The sequence below is a fragment of the Atractosteus spatula genome, chromosome 4 (genome assembly GCF_055471065.1).
Source record: "Atractosteus spatula isolate fAtrSpa1 chromosome 4, fAtrSpa1.hap1, whole genome shotgun sequence".
In the NCBI taxonomy this organism is placed as follows: Eukaryota; Metazoa; Chordata; class Actinopteri; order Semionotiformes; family Lepisosteidae; genus Atractosteus; species Atractosteus spatula.
In genome coordinates this window covers 50000152-50022651 of record NC_142709.1, presented here as the reverse complement: position 1 = coordinate 50022651, position 22500 = coordinate 50000152, and the positions used below count along the sequence as shown (strand labels likewise).

At 38.1% G+C, this 22500-nt stretch overlaps 2 protein-coding genes across 4 annotated transcripts in view; one reads left to right on the top strand and one right to left on the bottom strand.

Moving 5' to 3' along the window:
• cd99 (CD99 molecule) overlaps positions 1 to 1878 on the bottom strand; it is a 29582-nt gene extending 27704 nt beyond the window's left edge. For all 3 annotated transcript variants that reach the window (XM_088913317.1, XM_088913318.1, XM_088913319.1), the window contains exon 1: positions 1641 to 1878. In XM_088913317.1, coding sequence (XP_088769443.1) covers positions 1641 to 1698 — 58 coding nt within the window. In that variant the 5' untranslated portion in view covers positions 1699 to 1878. The remainder of the gene's footprint in view (positions 1 to 1640) is intronic.
• A 5177-nt stretch (positions 1879 to 7055) lies between these two features.
• LOC148836489 (E3 SUMO-protein ligase ZBED1-like) overlaps positions 7056 to 22500 on the top strand; it is a 28496-nt gene continuing 13051 nt past the window's right edge. Inside the window, exon 1 of the mRNA XM_088914095.1 lies at positions 7056 to 7086. The gene's annotated coding sequence lies outside the window, so the exon portion shown is untranslated. The remainder of the gene's footprint in view (positions 7087 to 22500) is intronic.

Sequence of the window (22500 nt, the reverse complement as noted above, 5' to 3'; positions counted from 1 at the left end):
GCCAGGGGTGATTTTCTTCAGATATTTTCCTTTGGCTAATCACGGTACCATTAACACTGGGAAATGACCCAAAACACCATAATAAACTGGCATTGTGTCTGTAGTATGCTGAGAATACACATGTAGAACCTCACACAAGTTCACTAAAGACTGTGCCACAAAGCTTACCAGCCACACCTAAGTGCCAGTGCGCAAGACTGCAGGGTTATGAAAGCCCTCAGGGTCATGAATCATCCCAAGGGTGGAGTCACTACAACAACCAGCTGGCTGACTCAGGTTTCTTTAATTGTCTTCAGACCTTCATGTCTCATTCTTCCCAGTCACTGAGTAACTATTGGAACAGCTTTAGTCTAACAAGCAAAAACAAAACAGAAAAGGGCAGAAGAGACTTGCTGCAACTATATTAAATTAACTTAAAAGGCTCATCTCATGATCTGTTGTACTGCTGAAAAAAAAAATTATTCACAGCACATTGTGATTATCTTTAAAGCCAGGGCTTTTAATATAATTATTTGTCATTACAGTGTTCAGGGTATCAATATATGTTAAGGATTTTTTTTTTCATGTAACAACCAAGTGTATGCCAGCTACTGTACGTACTAGCCCATTCTGAAATGAGAAACTGAGTGAAAACGCTTTTAATGCTTAGGAGTAAAAAGGTTTTTCTGCATCTGTATGAGCCTCATTTGTCTCTTCAGTAATACAGGCAGTTGTATTTACAACTTTTTAGAATTACTTTTGTTAGACATGTTAACTCTTTTACTCCGCAAATACCAAAATGAGCTGATCTCTCGAAAAGCTTCGAAGCGTAGTACCAACAAATGAGTGAAGGTTAATGTTTATTTACTGATTATTCGCACTGATATATCGCAACTTGAAACCTTGCTCACACAAGTTAAAGGCTCATCACAATAGGCACACGTTTCCTCGGACCGAAAATCTTGTTGTCTCCAGTTGTTGGAGTCTGCAAATGAAAAACGCTCGTTTCTAGAGCCCTAAATATTGACTCTATAGCGCCATGCAAGTTGGCAGACTCGTTGTAACGCCAAGGAAATCTGCAGTGCTCTCCCTGGGTTCAACTGCTGTGCTGTGGGGGAGATTCGGTGTGGCCGTTTAAATATATAAAAATAACCAATGTTACTGGATAAAAATGAAACTTTTTCTTCAATAAAAATATGACTGAACTGGTCACACCTCTTCGAGTTATTCGTCTCTGCCTCAGCATGCTGCATACTTCTTGGTACACGTTTTTAACTTACATACAGGCATGTTTACACGCACAAAACCGCTTGCAATAACCTAATCTAAATTATAATAATCTAAATATGTATCGTATGGTTTTAAAATATAAAATCTACTCCGATTAGTGGCGTAGTCAGTTTTTCAAGATACTTTTTACTTTTCTTTGGGAGTTCTCCGTGCAAAACCCATGTAGAGAACTGGTAAAACCCCCGAGGCATATGACTTAAGTATGAAGTTATTTTTATAACTACAGCAACGGCTAAAGACAGTGGAAAGTTTGTATTCATATTCACTCTTATATGTTATTCATTATTCTTAAGTACATTACGTTTAAATGACAAAAGGTAAGAAAGATGTCTTTTTATTTTTTCATATATTAATAAACTCCAAATACTCACCTTGTCCTTGCGCTACGATTGTCAGAATTGCGAATAGTAAAATCCTTAAGTACTTCATTGCCGCTTTGTAAAACTTAGAAATATAAAATAAAATCTAAATATGTATAAGTAATGCTTTGAAAAAAAATACTCCCAGTCCTTGCCAACAAAGCTTTCAAAAACAAACTTTTGTCAAACAAAGATGAAACATGAAGCGGAGAGCTGGCAACATTCAGTCCTGCTTACGTCCTCCACCCAAAATAAAGACAGACCGCTTTATGACCCAATCGCAGACATCTATGCCCACTAAACTCGTCAGTCAGTGGCTCCACTCACAGACGGGTAAAACTAGGAAGGCGTTGCCCCGGCCTCGCCCTCTCCAAAAAAAGCCCCAGGTATTTCGGTTCACAATGTGAGAAATACCTACAGCACATTTAATACAGGTAGCAGCTGCTTACGCAGGGTCAGTTTTAACAGACATGAGGAATTAGCATGGAGATGCCTACTATATACAGTAGTACTGTGCAATCTCGGGATCCCCAGTTTGTACGCTGTTTTCATTGCGTTGCGATTAACCCGAAACACTTTAAATAACAATAATTGCTATAATAAATAATAACCCTAACCCTAATTTACACTTATATACACTCCACTCAAAGCGCTTTACAGGTAATGGGGACTCCCCTCCACCACCACCAATGGGCAGCATCCACCTGGATGATGCGACGCCAGAACGCTCACCACACACCACCTCTCAGTGGGGAGGAGAACAGAGTAATGAAGCTAATTGATAGATGGGGATTATTAGGAGGCCATGATTGGTAAGGGCCAATAGGAAATTTGGCCATGACGCCAGGGTTACACCCCTACTCTTTTCGAGAAACACCCTGGGATTTTTAATGACCACAGAGAGTCAGGACCTCGGTTTTACATCTCATCCGAAGGACGGCGCCTGTTTACAGTATAGTGTCTCCACCCCCCTCTGCTGGCCCCACTAACACCTCTTCCAGCAGCAACCTTAGTTTTTCCCAGGAGGTCTCCCATCCAGGTACTGACCAGGCTCACACCTGCTTAGCTTCAGTGGGTTGCCAGTTGTGAGTTGCAGGGTGATATGGTTGCTGGCTATTATGTTCTGTATGTTCAGAAATTGTTGGCAACATTTTTTTGTAAACAGTAAACAGTTTTTCTGTAAACAGTTCTAACTCGTGCTTAACTGTCTCTTTGCAGTTTATGAGAGATGCAGACATTTGGGATGGCGGGATATTAAAACTTAGAAAAAACTGGACGATGGAGAATATTTTAATTTGGGCAGGGCGCGGTAAACTTCTGCTTATTTGAGAGACATTTCAGAGCTCTTTCTACAAATGTCCTGCAATATGTCCATATAGACATACGGAGCACAAACGAGGTGAAGCAGCTTTAACACAGTTAATTTAGTCTAGTAGACTGTATTTATATCTATGGACTTCTGTCTCCTCTTGTTATTTTTTACATTTACTTAATGAATTTGACAGGGGTACAAAATTTTCCTCCTGCGCAAATTCTAAAAAAAATTAATAAAGCAGAGACTCCACCGGAACTACAGTAAGTGCTGACATACTATATATGTATATATACATATATAGTGTCCTGCAAATACCTATCGGAATGCTTCATCTTTGACATACATTTTAATTACTGGGTGGGATAGGAGTCCTGCGGGTGGCCTCGAGGGCTCCTTTTTTTCGCGTGGGGGATAGTCTAGCCGAGTGTAAGAAAGTGAAGATGCTGTTTGAATAATAATTGTCAATGTACTCAATGCAAAGTACTCAAAAGACAGCAACACAACTAGAAAAAGTTCAGCCTGGGCACGAAAAACGCATCTTTCTAAATCCGACATCCCATCTTGCTCCTGACACTTTTGTTGTAACTATAGTGAAGTGTAAACAATAGCAAAAGACAATCGTTTGTTACAGGTATTTTTAAAAACTGTTAGTTGCATATGAACTAAATTCTGTATGAGCCTATAATAAACGCATTACGCTTCTAAGAAAAAATAAGCTTATAGGTTTATTTAGAAACCCATTTTTAAGTGGTCAACTTGCTTTTCACTTTTTGATGTTAGGTATCATGAATAGTTATAAATTCAAGAAATGGATAAGGTAGTGTTTAGCCTAGATATAATTTATTTTATACTGAATCAGCCATAAATATATATGCCCAGAAACACATGTTGACATGCATACTGCACACCATAAATACAAGTAATGGTTACTAAAGCACAGTAATGCTGGCCTGTTTCATACTCCCTTAACTTCTGTCGAGGGCGGAGGAGTTCTGTGCATGGGTGCATTCTTTAATACATTTAAAAAGCATGACTCATACTCATATGTCTTAAAACGGTCTTATTCATTTATAATCCAGTAGACTGATGACTGTTTTGAAAACATGAAAAAACAAACCTGAGAGAAAGAGAACAAATATGGGAGGAGACTGTTTTTAATGAAGCGCTTTCAAGATCCAAATGTCCTTTATAAAAACGTGACCTTTAAAAGAGGAAGGATAACCTTCATTTATTTCACTTTTCCAACACCACCTCCCTACTCCCTGCCGAAGAGCTTTCACTGTGTTGCGCTGCAAATTGAGATTCAGCGTTGTACAAACAGGATATTAAAAAGATTCAGGTGTATCTGTGTTCCATAGGGAAATTTTACTGTCCACACCAAATGACATGAGAGGCGATTGCACAAAAAACAAATGAACTGGAGGGGTGCTGTCTTTATCGTTTACCATATTACTCATTTTTGGATGGTACAAGTTATACAGTACTTATGCGGCAGTGACAGACACAGATGGACGATTCTGTTCGGTTTCTCGAATTCGAGATGGATCGCAAAAGGCAAAGTCGCTCCTCCTCCTGTTAGGGATGAGCTGCCGTGACTTGGTGATGTCTTTCCGTCGTTCACTCATCGGAATTCCAATTCAATTATTCAATTCAAGAAACTTTATTGCCATGATCAATGAATATACAATTAACACAACATCTATAGATATTTACATATAGACATATGGTGCACTACTGGGAGACTCAACGTTCCTCAGGCTGTGACAGAATATCACATACTGGGCTGCCAGTTCAACTGAGTTCTCTTCCCCCTCTCCCAGTAGGATTGGGAGCTGTTCTGACTCTGGCAGGTGTGGGAATTCTGGAATTAGATTTGTTAATGTTTGTCTAATCCCAGAATATCTGTCACAGTGCAATTTAATCAACATCGTAAATCCAAAACGATTTCCTAAGTACGTGTTATAGATTTCATTCATCATTCGTTGCTTGCGAGGTTGCTTAGCTACAAAGACAAAAGTTTTTGTATTTCCTCTGACCTACTGAATGTGAAAAGGTGACAGGTTTCGGGTTCAAATTTCGGATGGACTGTGTCCTGACACAGCTGATGAAGCTTTTAAAAAACAAGGACAAATAAAATACATGCAGAAAACATTGCAGAAGGCAAAAATCAAATTGTTTGCATTCTTTCATTAAATTAAATCTCATAGCATCACAACTCCTTTCCAGGCGTGTGGGTCATTATGGTATTTTTTATTCGCATCTACTGTAGTTCAAAAGTTTTTTGACCTTCTTAAACTACCATGGGCAATTTCTCCAAAACTTCCTAAAATTGGCGGGGCGAGTGTACGAATAAGAATAGAGTAGAAATAGCCAGCTGCTATGTTATCACTATAAAATTACTTCAGTTCATGTTTATCTTTCCAGTATTATAACTGTGTCACAGTTATTTTAATTCCTGCATCTGCATATGCTTTATCCCCGTGCAGTTAAATGTCAATTTATTTTCCGGGAAGCTATAATACGCCACCTAGTGTACAAAATTGTGCAATGCTCAAGTGCTGGGGTCTTGCAGTTCCACGACTAGAAAACGAGGCAACTCCTGAATCCAACCAATTTATTTTTAAACTTGCCCATTTGGTCAATGACAGCAGGATCCTTATCTTCTCAAACAACATAAATAATGCATTTCAGTGATGGAAATGACTAGTTTATTCATTTAGTATTCTTTTTAAATCTCAAAACGGTACATTAACTGTAAATAAATTGTTAAATGCATTTTGTTACAACAAATGAGAGCAATAGTTTCTTCTTCTTTGAACTAATATGAAGCTCTATTATTATTATTATTATTATTATTATTATTATTATTATTATTATTCACATAGTGGAATTGCATTATTGTACCACATTTTAACTTTGTATTCAGTTATTGGGCATTTTAGAAAAAAAATGTTCTGTTTGTCTAAGTTTTACAGCTCAAAGACGAGTCAGCAATTCCTGTACTTTCCAGTACTTTCTTATTCTGCCTAAACATGTTCCAGTCGTACTTTCTTTGACAGGTAAAGAAAACGAGGAATAATGTAGCGTTCCTATTAATTACAAGTTAGGTTTTGTTTGTAGCCAATGTGCCATATTTAATTTTATGTTCTATATAGAGGGGATGAATTATAATGTCCAGAGACCAAGGTTAAAAAATTGCAACTTTAGAGTCTACATCGTGGAGACAGACAGTCTACTTTGGATTGGAGGTGTCGTTACTTTACGTACTGCGAACAGGAGACTGTTCAATGCCATGCACCTGCTGATCCACGCTTGTCTGGGTTGTGGTGCAGACGCCTTGGAGTGTTTCGACACAACATTGTGTCGCGTGCTGACGGTGCGCCGTTTGTGCACACCTTTGGCACGTTTAAGAAACCTCCGTCACGTGCAGTCGACAAGCCGCTTGGAAGAGCCCCTTTGCAGAATACTAATCAACCTGTTTCACATCTCCGCGTCGCTTCAGCATCTTCCAGAGGCGAAGCAGAAGAGCGCAGCAACAGTCGACCGCAACTTTTACGTTTTCTTTTCGAAAGATCAAACTTTCATGGATTCCCTTTTTAAGAAAAGCGCCGTTTTCTCACCACTTCTGTCACTAAAACGAGAACACGGTGGTTTTACACTGGGGGAAACCTGGCTGTTGTGCAAGAGGTACTGGCAGATTTGCAAAGCAAATGAATGAATGAATGCCGCCAGCAAGGATTGTCACTCGTGGATGATGCATTGCTAATGGACAAACGGGGATCTGTGGCTTTTGACGTTAACGATGTTTTCGAAGAACCGCGGCGTATCTTCTTGACTCCTCAAGTTGGCACGAACCAATGCAGATACTAAAGGTTGTCTGGTCTTCAGTTGTAACAGCCGCTGTCCATCATTGCGCTGATAAGTGTTGTAAATAGTCCTCTTCTCCCGCTGCTCTGGTGACATGCAGTCTCTCATATCTCCGGTGACCAAGGCTATTTTGGTAGCTTTGTTCATTTTCGCCATCCTGCTTATTCTTTACGTGATTTTGTGGTATATATGCCGGGACGTGGATTGTGATCACGGGATCTGATTTGCGGAAAATACATAATACCTTGACATTTCGGAAAAGACAGAGTGACCCTGGTAAGTCCAAAGGCATGTCTCTTCTTCGAACTCCAATACTAAGCTATTGCTTAGTAGACTAAACTGCAATTTCAGGATTTAAGCGACTCAAGTGTGCGTGTTACAAGAGGCAGTTTACACATATGATATTCTTACAATAGAATATCATGGGTCTATTAACACCTTAACACGAAACCCTTGCTATATTGTTTAGGATGCCTTCAGACAGTGTTATAATACGTTGTGCCATTCTCTTCGTGCAAAATAATTATGTACATGTACACATGGATCGGATATACTTCTCGTTTCTCGACTGCGTCGCCGTTTTATGTACATTTTCCGAAGAGTGGTTTATTTTTATTTGGTTTGGTTATTAGTGTTTACACGTACAGTATCACAGTAGGCGCAATAAAACCTTAAAAGGTAAACTAGCAGGAAACCCACTTAAAAGGTACAGTAGTGTAAATAACTACAGTAGCCTACTACACAGTGCGATTCCTGAGAATCTGCTGCTCTACAAGTGAAAAACGATGACCCGAATATTGTACTAATATTTTGGTGCGTGCAAGAAGCTTGCTCCCTTTCACGCCGGCAGTTGTTATAGATTAGTACAGTTTACTGTATATATACACATTTATGTCTGTGCAACTACATGCCTATTCTTATGCATAACCCACACGCATCTTTTTACAGTATTGTCTCTTTTACGCCCTGACATTTAATACTTTTTGGACACATTTGTTGTTGACTGGATTAAAGGACATCACGTACATTTCCAGTTAATCTAGAGCCCATCGGGCGCCGCAGAAAGTTAGCTCGAGACTCCAGGGAACTGGAGCGACCATTGCAAACCTCGATTCCACGGGCTGTATCATCACACACCAGGTCTCTTGGCTTCTTTGACACTTCGATTGCGTTAAATGTGTTTTTCTCCTTGCTGTCGGGCAATTTCCTGCTCCCTGGCATGATGAGATATAATTTGCTGCACGTTAACAAGTGACTGTTGCATGGGCGCAATGTTTTTATTTTGTGAGGACTATTATTCCTGTCCAGGATTACTTTTTAGGTGCCAAAACGAAAATTACATTTCTGCTATTATATTGAAAATAATGCATCCACTGCCTGTTCCTCTAACCATACTGTAGGTGTTTTGTTGTATTGCTTTATTAAAAATGTGATGTCCGGATTGTTAATATCATCATCTACAGTAAGTCATGCCTTTACACGTACTGTGTTTCATAGTACAGTAGTTAGAATTAATACAGTCCAGTGTGAGAATGCCCTTTGTGAGCCGATGATTATGTGCCGTAGCGTACGTGAAGTGAATGCTAAACGTCTCCATGCATTTTTGCTTTACCGATATCGGCTGAAGTGGTAGCAGTAAATACAGTACGTTCAATTCAAACCGTTAAATAAAAACTGGGTCATAAGTGTGCTCGACGCTCCATGTAAACCGCGAGTTTGCCTATAAACATTTTCTCAATGTAGATAAATTAAATGAATGCTAAATTTAAATAAATGCTGAGAACAACCTGAAGGACAAATAAAGGACGGGATTAAAGTGATTCCCATCTTCATGTTAGCATTTGATGGAAGCATACAGGTTTTCTCGGTTAAGTAATTAAAAGTCAAATTTTATCGGAATAAGTATTTATTTTGAACTGGCGATTTAATAGTGTTTAGTTACACAGAGTACTGTATATAGACACCTTTTCAGTGTTGAAAGACGGTATTTTTGTTTTGAGGCACTACAGTATGCAGATGTATATTATTTTCTTTTACTGTAATATGCCACAGATTTTTACAACAGAAGTCCTACCACATTAAGGTTTTGTTGGCAGTTATCCCTAAGCAATATTAATCGAAGAACTATAATTAAAGCTTAAAGAGCCCCCCTAAAAAAATAACGCGAATCTTGCAGATACTGTACGTTTTCACCTGAAACGGTTCAGACATGTTCAATTCAAAGCACAGTATTTTGTAATCTGTTGAAGACGACCTTTGACCGTGTTCCAGATTTGAGAGCACAGCGCCTCTAGCACTTTTTTCTATAGCAGAGCAGATTTCCCTGACATCGCCTTAAATTTTTTGTGTCTTTACGTCTCTAGAGAACCGTCTTTTGTTACCCCTCTAAGCTCAAGAGTGGTCTTTAATAAACTTTGTTTATTGATAACCAATACGTTCAAAATGAAATTTCAATAGCACTATAAAAATGCAATATCGTCCGAATGTTGTTTCACATAAAGAGAGATGTAAATCTTGTCCCGGTGCCTCGAGGATTCTCATTTATTTGGCAGAGTTTATAACTCTTTGTCAATTCAATTCCTTGAACTATTAATGTACTTGTCTTTCAAATCAAAGATTAAGGAGATCACCTGCTTCCTTTTTTTTGTCCTATATGCGAAATTTCCTTTGCTGACAGGTAAGACACAAAACACAACGAACCCTTTAACAAATAAGAAGCATGCATTTATGATGAGAAGGAAAATAATAAATATATAAATAAAGTGAAACATACAATAAATTGTCCAGACTAAGCAGGTTCATAGCAATGGCAATAAATGAAAACTTAATGTAGTTCTATCGCATTTTAATCCATGTAGTCTAAATTGACACCTAGACGGAAGGAGGTTAAATTCACTGTGCAAGGGGTGGTCATGACAGTCAGTGATTATATTGGCCTTCCGCACTATTTGTTCGATGTAGATGTCGGATGGTTGTAGCTGTCGTCCACCAATAATTTTGCTGGCTACCCTCACAATCCTGCTCAGTCTGTTCTTATTTTGTGTATTAAAGTTACCAATTCTGGCTGCCGCAGTGAATATTGTAACAGATCCTACAAATTTCTCTTGAATAAAGTTATTGTTCTTATGTACACATATCCACCCACTGGATTAAGCATTACAAAATCCAGCTTTAAAATACCATAGAGTTTAACCACATAATTATCTCAGCTAACCTTGTTGCAGTTCGGAGATACTACTCAGGCTGAAGTATCTGGACATGGATCCAGACGAAAGATAATAAAAAAGGAGTTTTAAAAAAGAATGTCTTTAGAAAGCCGTGTTTTATGATGTTGTGTGGTTTTGCTTTCCAATGAAAGAACAAAGTGAAAAACTAAATACTGGAAGTGTAAGAGAGACATGAATGAATAGGTAGGCCTGGCTGAAATGTCTGAAAGTGATCTACTGTATTCGTGCGCAGTTGACATTTCAGTTTAGTGCGTTTTGCTACATGTAAAATGATTTCTTAAAAAGGGGCTAAGAATGATGAAACAGCAAGATGACAGAAATGCTTCTCCAGTGAAGATTCTACTCTAAGAGAAATTTCCTTAAAGGAAAACAGAAATTGTGGTTATAACAGATTTTTGTGGTGTGACTAAGTCTCTGATTGGGAAAGTACTTTTACAACGATGCAATCGAATCCCAATGAGAAGATCATGCAACATGTATGGGACAGTAATATATATATATACTATAGTAACAATAATATGCACTTTATGGTATATACTTTTCTGAACAAAAGTGGTACAATCTGTCGGTTTTGGCTCAATGATCAAGTGGCACTAAGATTAGACTTGCAGTTGCTTTCTATTAAAATTTAGACCAAATACATGTGATTACATGTAGCAATGTGGGATCTGGAAATTCAAAGTATTGCTCTGCAGTATTCCGTTTGTGAACTGGAACCAGTAATGTTTGGTAAAAAATATCCATGATGCTTTTAAAATCATGGTATTAATAGACAATCAGTATTTTGGTCATACTAGTTATAATGTACCAAATATTGCACTATAAAAGTGAAAGATCTTGGGAACAGCAGTCCCATGCTGCCCTGCACTGACTCTGTCAGCAATCACCTTGAGAGTAAGTGCTCTGCTGATGTCATGTAAGTACATGCGTACTTAAGTACTGTAATATGTTACCACTATCTACCATCTCACATCCATTTGAGGAGATCTGTTGGAACCATATCAAGAAAGAACAGAAAATGGAGTAAGACAGGGAGTTTAATTAGTGAGAACTGGGAGTGGAAATGTCATGGAGACACTGGATATCCCTCACACCTGCGAAGAACGGCTTTTATTTCTAAGTTGTGCTAGGACAACCTGTCCTGGCAAACTGTTTCATGTAAAGGAGCACTTAATAGATTCTCTGTTTACTCCCAGATAAATATTTAGGTGTTTTGCATTTATATTTCATAAACCATTCTTTTTTTTTCAAATTTATTTGGTCCACATCAAAACCAAAGACTGAAAACACGGTCATAGTTTTCTTCAGCTCAGTTACAATTTTGCTTGATTTAGCCACCTAAGAGGAACAGAGCTAACCATTATTGTGTACCCTAATCGTCTTTGCTTTGATTTGTAAAGCTGTGGAAAAGAGATCTGCCATATTTTGTCTACACACAGAACATACTGGAAATGTAGCCACATAACAGAAGAAGGAGGGAGAGAGGAAATATATCCCAGGAGGCTGAAATACCAACTTTTTTAAGTTTGGCTCTGATAATTATTTTACTCTTCCAAAGATGTGGTGATGTAATTTGAGAAGAAAATTATGAGAAGCAGATGTATCGCCCCAAAATAAAAGTTGGATTGACTTGTATCTTATTCAACTAGTGGTACATAAAGTTTTATATCACACTAAATTCTAAGGTTACTCACATACCCGAGGAACAGATTCCAGAGTTATAGGAATTGTACACAGTTGAGACGTAAAGTACAGAATCCAAAAGCACGGATTTAGGAGGCTTGAAGGCTGTGACTCTCTGCTCAGTAGATGTTAAACATTAATTTCAGTCTACAGCTCCCTGAGACACAAAGGAAAAGTGAAAAGGAAAAGCAAGAAATTAAGTTTATCTGTGATAAATGCTTTAAATATTCCTCTATTAAAGTATACTCCTACAGCAGGTAAATATGTATTTGGTAGAACTTTTTTGTGGGTGGGACAGTTTAATGGCAGTAAGTGCTGTTTCCTCATAGCTCTTGGGCCTTGGGTTCCATACCAGACTGGAACTCCTTCTGTGGGGAGTTTGCATGCTCTCCCACAGTTTGCATGTGTTTTCACCTGTTTCTTCCAATCTTCCAAAGACATGATGGTTATGTTAAATTGTATTCCTAAAATTGTGTGTGTGCAGGTGTTCACTGTGATAGCCCAGTGTCCTGTCCAGGCTATGTTCTCATCTCACACCTTGCACCCCTGGGATAGACTCCAGGTTGCCATACTGTAGGTCTTATGAGGAATTAGAGGCTCTTTGATAAAGGGTGGATGCCTTTACTTCCTTGATTACAAATCAGCCAGAGGTAACAGTAAAACCTAAGGGTTCATTCAGATTTTTGCCTTTTTGAAGAAGAATCCGTACCCCCAGTACAGAGAAACTGTTCAGTTTTCCAGTATGTTCCTGCTGTAGTGTACATGTCAGCCTTTTGTTTGCCTGCCTGTGATTCAATATGATGTGTGAGTCCAAGCCAGCAGACACTGCTCTGCAATTTTTTTGTCATGATGCCTTTTCTGCTTGGTGTTGTGTCACATGCATGCGCTCAGTGTCAGCGTTGCTCATTTTTGCTTTGCTGGATTCTGTTCAGTCTTTCCTGAGCGCATGTGTTTTTTTTCTTTAAGAAAGTACACCAGACACGGTGTTGAAATGGGCATCAGCTTGGGTGACAGTGAAGCAGATATGCGAGTCAGAAGAGAGGAACTGAAAATGACAGAAACAAAACCCGGAGTGACTCATGCTGATCCTTATGTAGAATTTACTTTTCACAGAAGTACTGAGAGAACTGTTGTTGATGTTTTGTATATAGCCAGATTTGATACAATCAAAACTGTCAGATTTTCCTAAACTGCAGATACAGTGATACACCCAGGGATCATGTTGTGAATATTTATGTTCACTCATGTTGCTCGTTGACTTAGTGTGTTCTAAAGAAAAATGAATTCGTCAGTTGCCAATCAGGTTCATTGTCACTGTGTGAACAGGGATTATAAGACAACTAAAGGCCAATCAGATCTTCTAGAGAATCATATCACAAGATCAAGCTCTGAAATCCAAAAACACTGCAGCTGTGGCCCGTGAAGGGCTGATAATTCCTTAAAAACTAGAATTTACACATTGTGCAGTGTAATGAGCCTGTTTGCATCCACCCTTACAATGAGGCTATCTAGCCAGAGCATTTTCTGGCTGTGTGTCAGGTACTTTTTCATGCTCAAGAAGGTCAAGCTGACCTATATGCCTGTGTGAATGCATTTGTGATGCGGTGCCGTTTTGTATTGTTGGCTGCACAAAGAGAATGCCCATTTTAGGATGAGATGGCAGATTTCATTGTAAGGCACACCACATGTTCTGTGTGTGAGTGTTATCTCTGTGAAAGGGTGCATATTACACCTTTCAACATGTTATTTTATTAAACACAGTCACTGCTCTTACAGACTCACTGAAATATTTTTTTACACTATTTTATGAACACTGGCCTTTTGGTGGGCAAATTTAAACAAATGTAGAAATGTTAGCATTCCTCTGTCATTTCAGAGGTTACAGACACTTTATACTTTCTGAGACCTCCAAAACAAGTCATGGAACGGAGCCTTTATGTGAAATTATGCTGAGCAGTCAAGGAAATGTTAGAGAAAGAAAACAGCTTAATTACAATCCTTCTAGTCATCTGTGCAGGCTGGTTCTCTCTCAGTGTCACTCGTTTTCTTTATTGAGACTCTTTTGTTCTAGATTCTAGAATATCTGGGCTAGGTCGTGGTGCAGCAACGTGGCAGGACTCTTTAACAAGCAAGACAAGGCAATAAGATATTGGAAAAGAAGATTGAAAACTTGAATGATCACTTTATTGGGCACGTTCATGGAAGAATCAGGATAGTGCCTGTATCGTGAGAGTTTTGACTCAGATCCGGAAATATTGCACAGCCTTGCAGAATGTCGTAATAGCTGTCCCTCAGAAAGAGGGCTTCGTTTTTATTGTTATATGAGCTTTACAGATCGAAATACACCAGTGACACTAAATTAGCTCAGTCTTTTGCCTCTCTCTGCACTCCAATCCTGCCCCCCTGCTCCTCCTCTTCCACTAGATCTTTTTGTACTCCTTTTCCATCCTCCCACCTCCAGAAGCCCCGGTCCATCCTCGACGCCCAAGAACCAAAATCGCTCAGTCCATGACCACCATTCAAGGCCAGCAAGTTCTGACAACATCTGTGGTCTCTCAGCTCTCAACAACATCTGTGAGAAACTCCAATGCAGCATTGCTCTGGTGTCGTTAATCAGCAAACTGGTAGTGGAACTTGCCAGTCTCTCTTCCTCACTGTAAACAAGGTGTGCAAACCTGCAGGGAGTTAACATGATTGCTCAGCATGCAAAAAATAAGGCTGTTTTAATTCTTACATTTTCATCATTTGCAGAGCTTTTCACATTTGTGGTAGCCTCGATATCAGTTTAGTAATTTAATTTATTGCATCTGCATGATTCCTAGGGTGCTACCTGTGTGGATTTTGCATTGTCTCTGGATGATTGTGTGGGTTTCTGATATACTGTTAGGTTAAATGGGATCTGGGATAACTATCCCTGGTGTGAGTGTGTGCATGTGTGATGGACTGACGTCCTGTCCAGGGTGTAGCCAATGTAGCTGCAAGACGTAGCATTCAATAGCCTGTCTTGAATGCTAGTTTCAGAAGTTCTTGGGATCTCCAGTGGAATGTGATTCGAGATTGCTTGGCAGGGAGGGAAGGATGGAATTATAGGTTGTGCAAAGCTTAATTGGGCTTGTTCGCTGGCGAAACATGTTGTAAAACTCCTACTGTTTACGGTCAAATGGAAACTGCTCCTTTCATCAAAGGCTTGAATTGTTTTAAAGCTTGTCATGGGGTGCCTGGGCCCTCTCAATAAGCTAACGACAACTGCAATTGGTGAGACAAATGTGAAAACATTTTGACAGATAAGAATGTATTAGATACTTTGATATTTTTCTCTTTCTAATGCTTTTTAATGATTCAAACTCCAATTACCAGCATTTTCATAACACAGCTATTGGGGGCATACCAGCATGTTCATGATAATCGTAAATCATACTGAGACCTTATGCCTTTTAGATCTGTAATTACTTAAGACAATACGTTTGTACTATACTGTTTCTTTTCTACAGTCTCAAAATTATTTTTTTTTGAAGTCCACTATAATTCCAAGGTCATTTTCAGAATTTGCCAGCCCTGTTTCTCTCCCTACTTGTGTGGGGGTTTTTCTTTGTGTCTGTGCTCTGTAGAGTATAAAGAGATACATGGGATAACAAATTAGATCATTCTGCTTAATTTTCTCAGGAAGGGACAGGCGTAGTCTAATTAAAGAGTAGGTTATCATATTAGGTAAATTAGTAGAAAAGGGACCATTAATTTCAAAATCTTGTCAGCTGTTATTGAGTAAGTTTCCAAAAGAATCCATTAAAGGTGGATTATTCTGAAAGGCATTCAATAGCCACTATAATTTTAATTGTAAAATTGTAAATTTTTACAGTTCTTTAAAAGACAGTGCACAATATTTTTCCAAAATGAGTAAGGTGTTTTTTTTTTACACTGAAATAGAAAATACAAATAAAATTGAACTGCAGTACTTGATAAATTTGGGTGGCAGTGGCTAAGCCTGTGGTCTCATGACAGACAGGTTGTGTGCTTGAGTCCCAGACGCAGATGCTGCTGTGTACCTTGAATGAGGTGCTTTATCCCAGTTATTACCAGGTGCGTGAGTGATGATCAGTTTTTGCTGGCTGTAGGCTCTGTGATGGACCAGTGTCCCATCCTGGGGGAGAGTCTAGTCCGCTTAACACCATGGAAACCAGGATGAGCTCTGGCCTAATGAGCCAATGTGGCTCGAATATGGAAATGTACTGATTTTATTGATAGGATCTACGTGCTCTTAATTGCATTAAGAACATGACTCAGGGGTTCCCATTGTTTTAAGGTAAATTTTGAAAGAGAATAAAAGAATACACACTGCCAAAAGACAGTGTGTTTTTGCCTGCAGTTCTGTCACTACAGTCTTCACCAACAGTACATATTCTGCACACAAAATTCTCAAGAAAATCCTTAATAGTATCTGTGGAATAATATCTTTCTGCATTTGTGAAAGGAAAAACAAAAACATTTAATTATATGGCAATAAGATACACTTTAAACAATCTTTTTTGTTGTGATAATGGGAATTCAGCATTCCAAATGGAAACGTGAGAAAAATGAAAGAAATAAAAGCTGTTCAATAAATTGGATTTAAGTACACATATTTTTCATTTAATTTAAACACCCATTTTGTTATAGCCTCCATTAATTGTTTCCTTGGCCACTGAACTCAAACTTTCAGACTTCATTCTCTGAAGAATGAAAGATAAGATAAAGACTTTAAGAGAAAAAGTTTAAAACTGAACACAAAGGAAAAAGAGCCTTAGCTTGTGCATTCATAGACAAAGTCTTCAAATAATCCGAAAAACTGAGAACTATTGCCAAGAATTCTCTGATTTATAAAAATATCAAGTAAGAGAAGAAAAACTAGCACAGAAAAGAGACAGATTTTTCAAGTTGAAAAGCCAAATGATAAATTATTATTGATAAATAAGGAGGAATACTCCAGTGTCTTTGAAAAAATTAGTATAGAAAAAGTTATGTAGATTTGCATAGTCTTGGCAGTTTTGGCTGTGCGGGACATGAAATCCTTATAAGCATGTGAGGGTTGTTCCAGGACTACCTGGTAAGGGGGCAGGTGGCACCACAGACAAGTCTGTCACATTGCGTTCAGATCATCAAAATCACAGCGTGGTGCCTGGAGGTTTGGGTATATCAACTCCTTGCTTTCTCCGAGTTATGGGCCTTGAACACATGGAGTATAGCTCAGAACAAAACGCTTTCTCCCCAGAAAGCATATACAGGAGGCTGTGGAAACAACAAAAATGCCCAAGGTTACGATCATGGGTTTATGAGAACCCTCAAAAACTGCACATTGCAAGAATGGCATTTTTTTAAATGCTCAGATGTTATTCCTGAGCTTGTCACTTTTTACATTTTTCAATAGTCAATATGTTTCTCCTAGCATTCAAGACTATTGGTAATTAAAAACAGTGCAAGCTTTCCTATTTATTCACCAATTAATGTGGATGTTTATTTTGCATTTTCATCCTTGCTAGAGGTCTGAGTCTAAAGGAATTCTTAATAATAATAATAAAAATAAACTTTATTTTATATAGCGCCTTTAAAGGTGGCTTCTCAAAGCGCTTTGCAGGATGATAACAAACAATAAAAAGACAAATACACAAGATAAAACACAATTACAATATATAGAGGAGACCGTGGATGGTGGTACTAAGAAAAGCAGAGGGGTGAAGAATGGAACCAGTTAAGTAAAGGCTTTTCTGAAGAAGAGGGTTTTGAGTCTGGATTTGAAGGAGTTTAGAGAAGGTGACTCTCTGATATCCTTGGGGAGAGAGTTCCAGAGCTTGGGGGCATAACAGGAGAAGGCCCTGTCACCCATACAATGTAGACGGGCTTGGGGGACAGTAAGGAGGGCAGAATTAGAAGAGCGAAGGTTGTGAGGTGGGGAGTAGGGCGATAATAGTTCAGATAGGTACTGAGGTGCCAACCCATGCAGAGCCTTATAGGTGATAAGGTCTTAATGCACTACGCTTCTAACATTCGAACAGGTGTTTCCCCAGTCTAACTTTGAGTAACTATTATATTATATACACTCCTGAAGAAAACTCCTCTGTTGAATGGAATGGCATGGGATTAACCTCGGCAGATGTACGGTAGCTATCTGTGTCCCTGCTGCAATTCAATCCTGGTCTCTCGCGGGCTCTGAGCACTCACAGCCCCATTCCCCATTCCCTAGACAGTGGATAACTCTGCCATGCCAAGAGACCTGTCCTCTGCTGTGGCAGAGACTTACACTGCCTAGATTTCTGAAGAGGGTGACATCACTTCAGCAAATACGCTTAGAGCGCTGAGCCCTGTTACACTTGGTCCATTTCATCTCTCATGCTGGTGCTGTTCCTTGTTGTAACTTCAATAATATAAATATGTGTATCCAAAAACAATTCAGCTCTTGAGAACAAAAAAAAACTATGTTCTGTTAATGACTAATGAATCATAATCATTCACACAACACGGTTGTGTAGAACTGCAACGTGCAGTGGTTAAACAATAGTTGAGGATAAATGTATTCTATAAACAATCTCTGTATCGATTTTGATAAGTAAAAAGTTACAATATATAAACCTGGCCATTATGTAGTCATAATCATAAAGGGATATTCAGGTTTTCTAAATATAAAGTGTCTCCAACACAGTGGTCAGGTGGCTCATTGAATGTATTAAGCTCCCAGGATAATGGTGCAGACTGTTTGTAAAAATTACTTCTCATCCATTAGCTGTAATTTTAAAAGAAAAGCAAATGCATTTGAACAATAGTAAACTTACGCACTTGCTGAGGTACTGCAAACCATAAATGTACTGTATGTGATGAGATTTTTTTCCCTATCTGACCAAAGTTGGTCACTGTCTTCTTTTAAGTCCACAACACATGAAGCATGTTTTTAAGCAGGACTCTGATTTTGCCTGCCAGCTTTGCTGCCCGTATTGCTCGTAGCTAATAACTACAGTGCAATTCTTAAAAGTGACAAACATTAATCATGTCCATCTACTAATCTAAAGGCAACATGAGTCATGCTCGTGCTGTCTTCTCTTCCTAAAGTAAAGTTGTATTAAATTATGAACATAAGACTTGACCCGGTTGGAGTAAATTTTACAGGAAGTATCATGACTGCCAGTTGCACAGGAATAGCACACTGTGCGATGAAAAGTTGGAAATAAAGCTTTTTTCACTAAGTTAAAGACATTTCACCCTGATATCAGTATTATGTAATTGATTGCAGAGTACTGCACAGAGCTACATTTTGAATGAAAATCTTTTGTTCTCTTTTGACTTGCTTTTATTATCCTGTTTTAGTATTCTGAAAACAATAGTTTCCAAAAGAAAGTTCAATGAGAGGAAATGACATTTCAGCTGTGCAGTGGCTTAAGACTATTGTTATTCACTCCTAATGGAAGTCAGATCTCCCTGCAATGCAGATTTAGATTTCACTTCCCAAACCTGCCAAGAGGCCTTAAGAAGTTGTTTTTTGATAGATTATTTTAATCATTGAACTCTGCTACAATGACTAGAAAGATTTAAATTATTAAAAAGTCTGGCAATTTGAAAGCATGAAAGAACTGCTGAGCAAACCCCATGATAAAAATACTGAGAAATGTTGCTTCACTCAGTCCAGGGAGAAGGGTTCGAGGACCTGTGATATAGAATGACAGTGCCAGCTCCCTCTGTCTGAGGCTTTCTGAGGAATCTGCCTCAAGATGGAAAATGTCCCTGCATGCTGCTGGTCTTTTTATTACTGGCTTGTATTTAATTTTTTGTCTTTCGAATTTGCAATTTTCTAGTCTTTTCTGGAATCATATTTGTTGTGTCCTGTAACTCACCATAGCGAGAATATCTTTGCATTGAGAATGAAATACCCTTTGATGTTTTTAAATCTCACCTCAAAACATTTTTATTTTTGATGGCCTTCAATTATTTGTCTATTTCTTTTTTAATTTCACATTTATACTAGGTTTTATTTTATTTTTTTGGTTTACTGTACTTTTTTGTATGTATAATTTATGTAAAGCACCCTGGGAATGCTCTGGATTGAAAGGTGCTATATAAGAATCAAATTGAGTGATTTATTTGATTGATTGATCCATCATAAAATAGGATCACCCTAATCAAAGCAAATAAAAAGCTGCCTCCACTATCTTTCTCATTGGCAACATGTTGATAAGATTAATTTCCAAAACTTTTTGCTGATTAGCTGAAACTTGATTTCACATTGTGGCAGAAAGCATGTGTACAACACAGTGGTGAAAGACCTCATATTACGCAGCACTAAAAGTCACATACGATAGAGTCATCCAATGTGCTCTTGGCAGTGATTTTATCTTGAATGCTGTTTGGCTTGTCATGTTGTCTGTAGTCAAAGTGAATAGGATTTGTATATTTGACCTGTACAGCGGATTATGATAAATTTCCTTCAACGAGAATGCCTGGATATGTTGAGATAAGTCAGGACAGCAGCCATCCCTACACGACGTCCCGTGATTTGCTGTGTGTATCAGAGGTTCATAGTATTAGATTGTAAATTTGTTGTTGCTCTCCAGGTTAGGTCTTTGGCATGGAGCATTTTGCAATTTTCTGGGAAGTGTGAATCACACATGTGGGGGTCAAACTGAGGCAGCCGTTCTGTTTGCTTATTCCACCATTTACATTAGGCATAGAAGAACAACTACTGTACCAGTAATTGGGTTCTTCGTATTTTGCTCAACCCGAAGAATGACTTTTTAGTCAAAAATGTTAATTTAACTCTACTGGACTGGAAACAAGTCTGGGGGGAAAACCTAGCATAATATATCAAGGGGAACAGTAGTCCCCAATGTGTGGTCACAAACAGAGGGTGAAAAACTACCTGTTACTATCATTACAGAAAGAATACATTTAATGTACAGTATATAGGGTATTTCTGCAGATAAACAAAATCAACCAGAACTTGGTCCAATGTGAAATAATCATTTTAATACCTGTCAACTGAAGTAAAAGTGATTTTACTCCATTTCTTTACCTACAGTATCATGCATATTTGCTTGTAGGGAAGGCTCATGGCATTTTTACTTTCTTGACTTTTAATTGCTTTTTGGAAATTACTGTAGCTGTTTTTTCCACATCTGTTAAAGTTTTTGTTATAGTTCTGGTAGAGGGAAATGTTTGAAAAAGCTTCATTTGACATCAAAAGAAATAACAAATAATGCAATAATGTGGGTTTAAAAATATCATTCCTTCCCACTCACTCTATGGTTGGGTAAAACTCAGATCCTGCAGTAGATTAATCCAGTAGTGCCCAGCCAGTCATCTCCTACTTTTACACTGTGTGAACAAAATATAAACTGTGGGACAGCAGATGCCCGTGGGAGAGATGACTAGTAGGTAGTCACAAATTCAGCCCTACAGCCCAGGCAGTGACTGAGGTTACTGTTACATTTAAATATAGAGCCCCTTTTTTACTGAATATATCAAACTTAACCCAAGTGATCTTTGTCCATTTGTGCTCCGCCTTTTCTAGGCACAGTTCAAACATTCAGTTTGTAAACTCCATCCCAGAACCTGCCTGGAAGCTGTTACCTGACAAAATATTCATGAGCATTTGATTCCAAACTCCAGCTTTGCGAAAGCTGAATTCAAGATCTGTATTGCATGTATTGTTCAAAAACTGATATAAGCCTTTATCTTTTTTAGAATTAAACCAACAAAGACATACTGTATGTTTAATCAAGTGTACAGTACGTGGCCAACACCAGTATGCATGCTTCTCAGGTTACACTGGAGTTTGAAAGCTGTCAAAGGGAATTTGCTCCATATCCCTTTAAGGATGTAGTGTCTTGCAGAAGACTCTACCCCCAGGGCCAAGAAATGTACTCCCTTCTTATAAAAATAACTAAATGTGTTCTACACAGAGAATGTGGAAAATTGTTATTCAGATCATGGCAAGGAACATTAGATAGTATTTCAGATGATATAAAAGCTTGTTTTTCCCAGCACTACATTAATAGGGAGGTACAGTAGTATATTTAAAAATGTTTAATATTTGTTCAAAATTGTATATTTTACTTAGTGTTTTAGAATAGATACATATAAGCATTTTACTATTATTTGAAATCTCTTAAAATATTATTAGTGCTAAAGGTGTACCGCACAGTATGTTACAATTTTGATGATGAAGTGGACACACCGATTAAATATTACATAAAGTTTTTCCAGTGGTCATCCCCGATAGCTTCTAAAACATAATTTAATAATATATATTTTGATTAGATTTAGATTTTTCAAAGAGATTAAGTTCAGATCTGTGTTATTTAGTTACTCAAAGGACCATATATTACTGGCTGAATTGTTGATGTTGATGGTTTGTTGATTTAAAAAATATATGGGAAAATATATGAACCTTTCACATTAGTGATTCATAAAGGGTTTTGATCTGTACAAATATTGTTTATGAAACATGATCTGCATATAACCACTTCCTTGCTAAAATTTAAAAATATTTAAAAAAACAGTTGATGAAACAAAAGAGAGAATATAATTCAATGATCATAAAGTCAAGTATCTGTGATTTTGAACATTATTCTTTCCTTTTTTTGTCAAATTCCTCTGTCAGCACTTGCAAACTCTCTGCACTCTGACTTTTAAAGTTTAAGTGATTATCTTAGTGATGTGAGCTGAAACAGAAAATGAAGTAGCATTAAGTGAAATTCAACTCTTCCCCTGTCCAATGATGCAAGCTGAAGAAGATCCATTATCCACTATTACTCAATAAGGA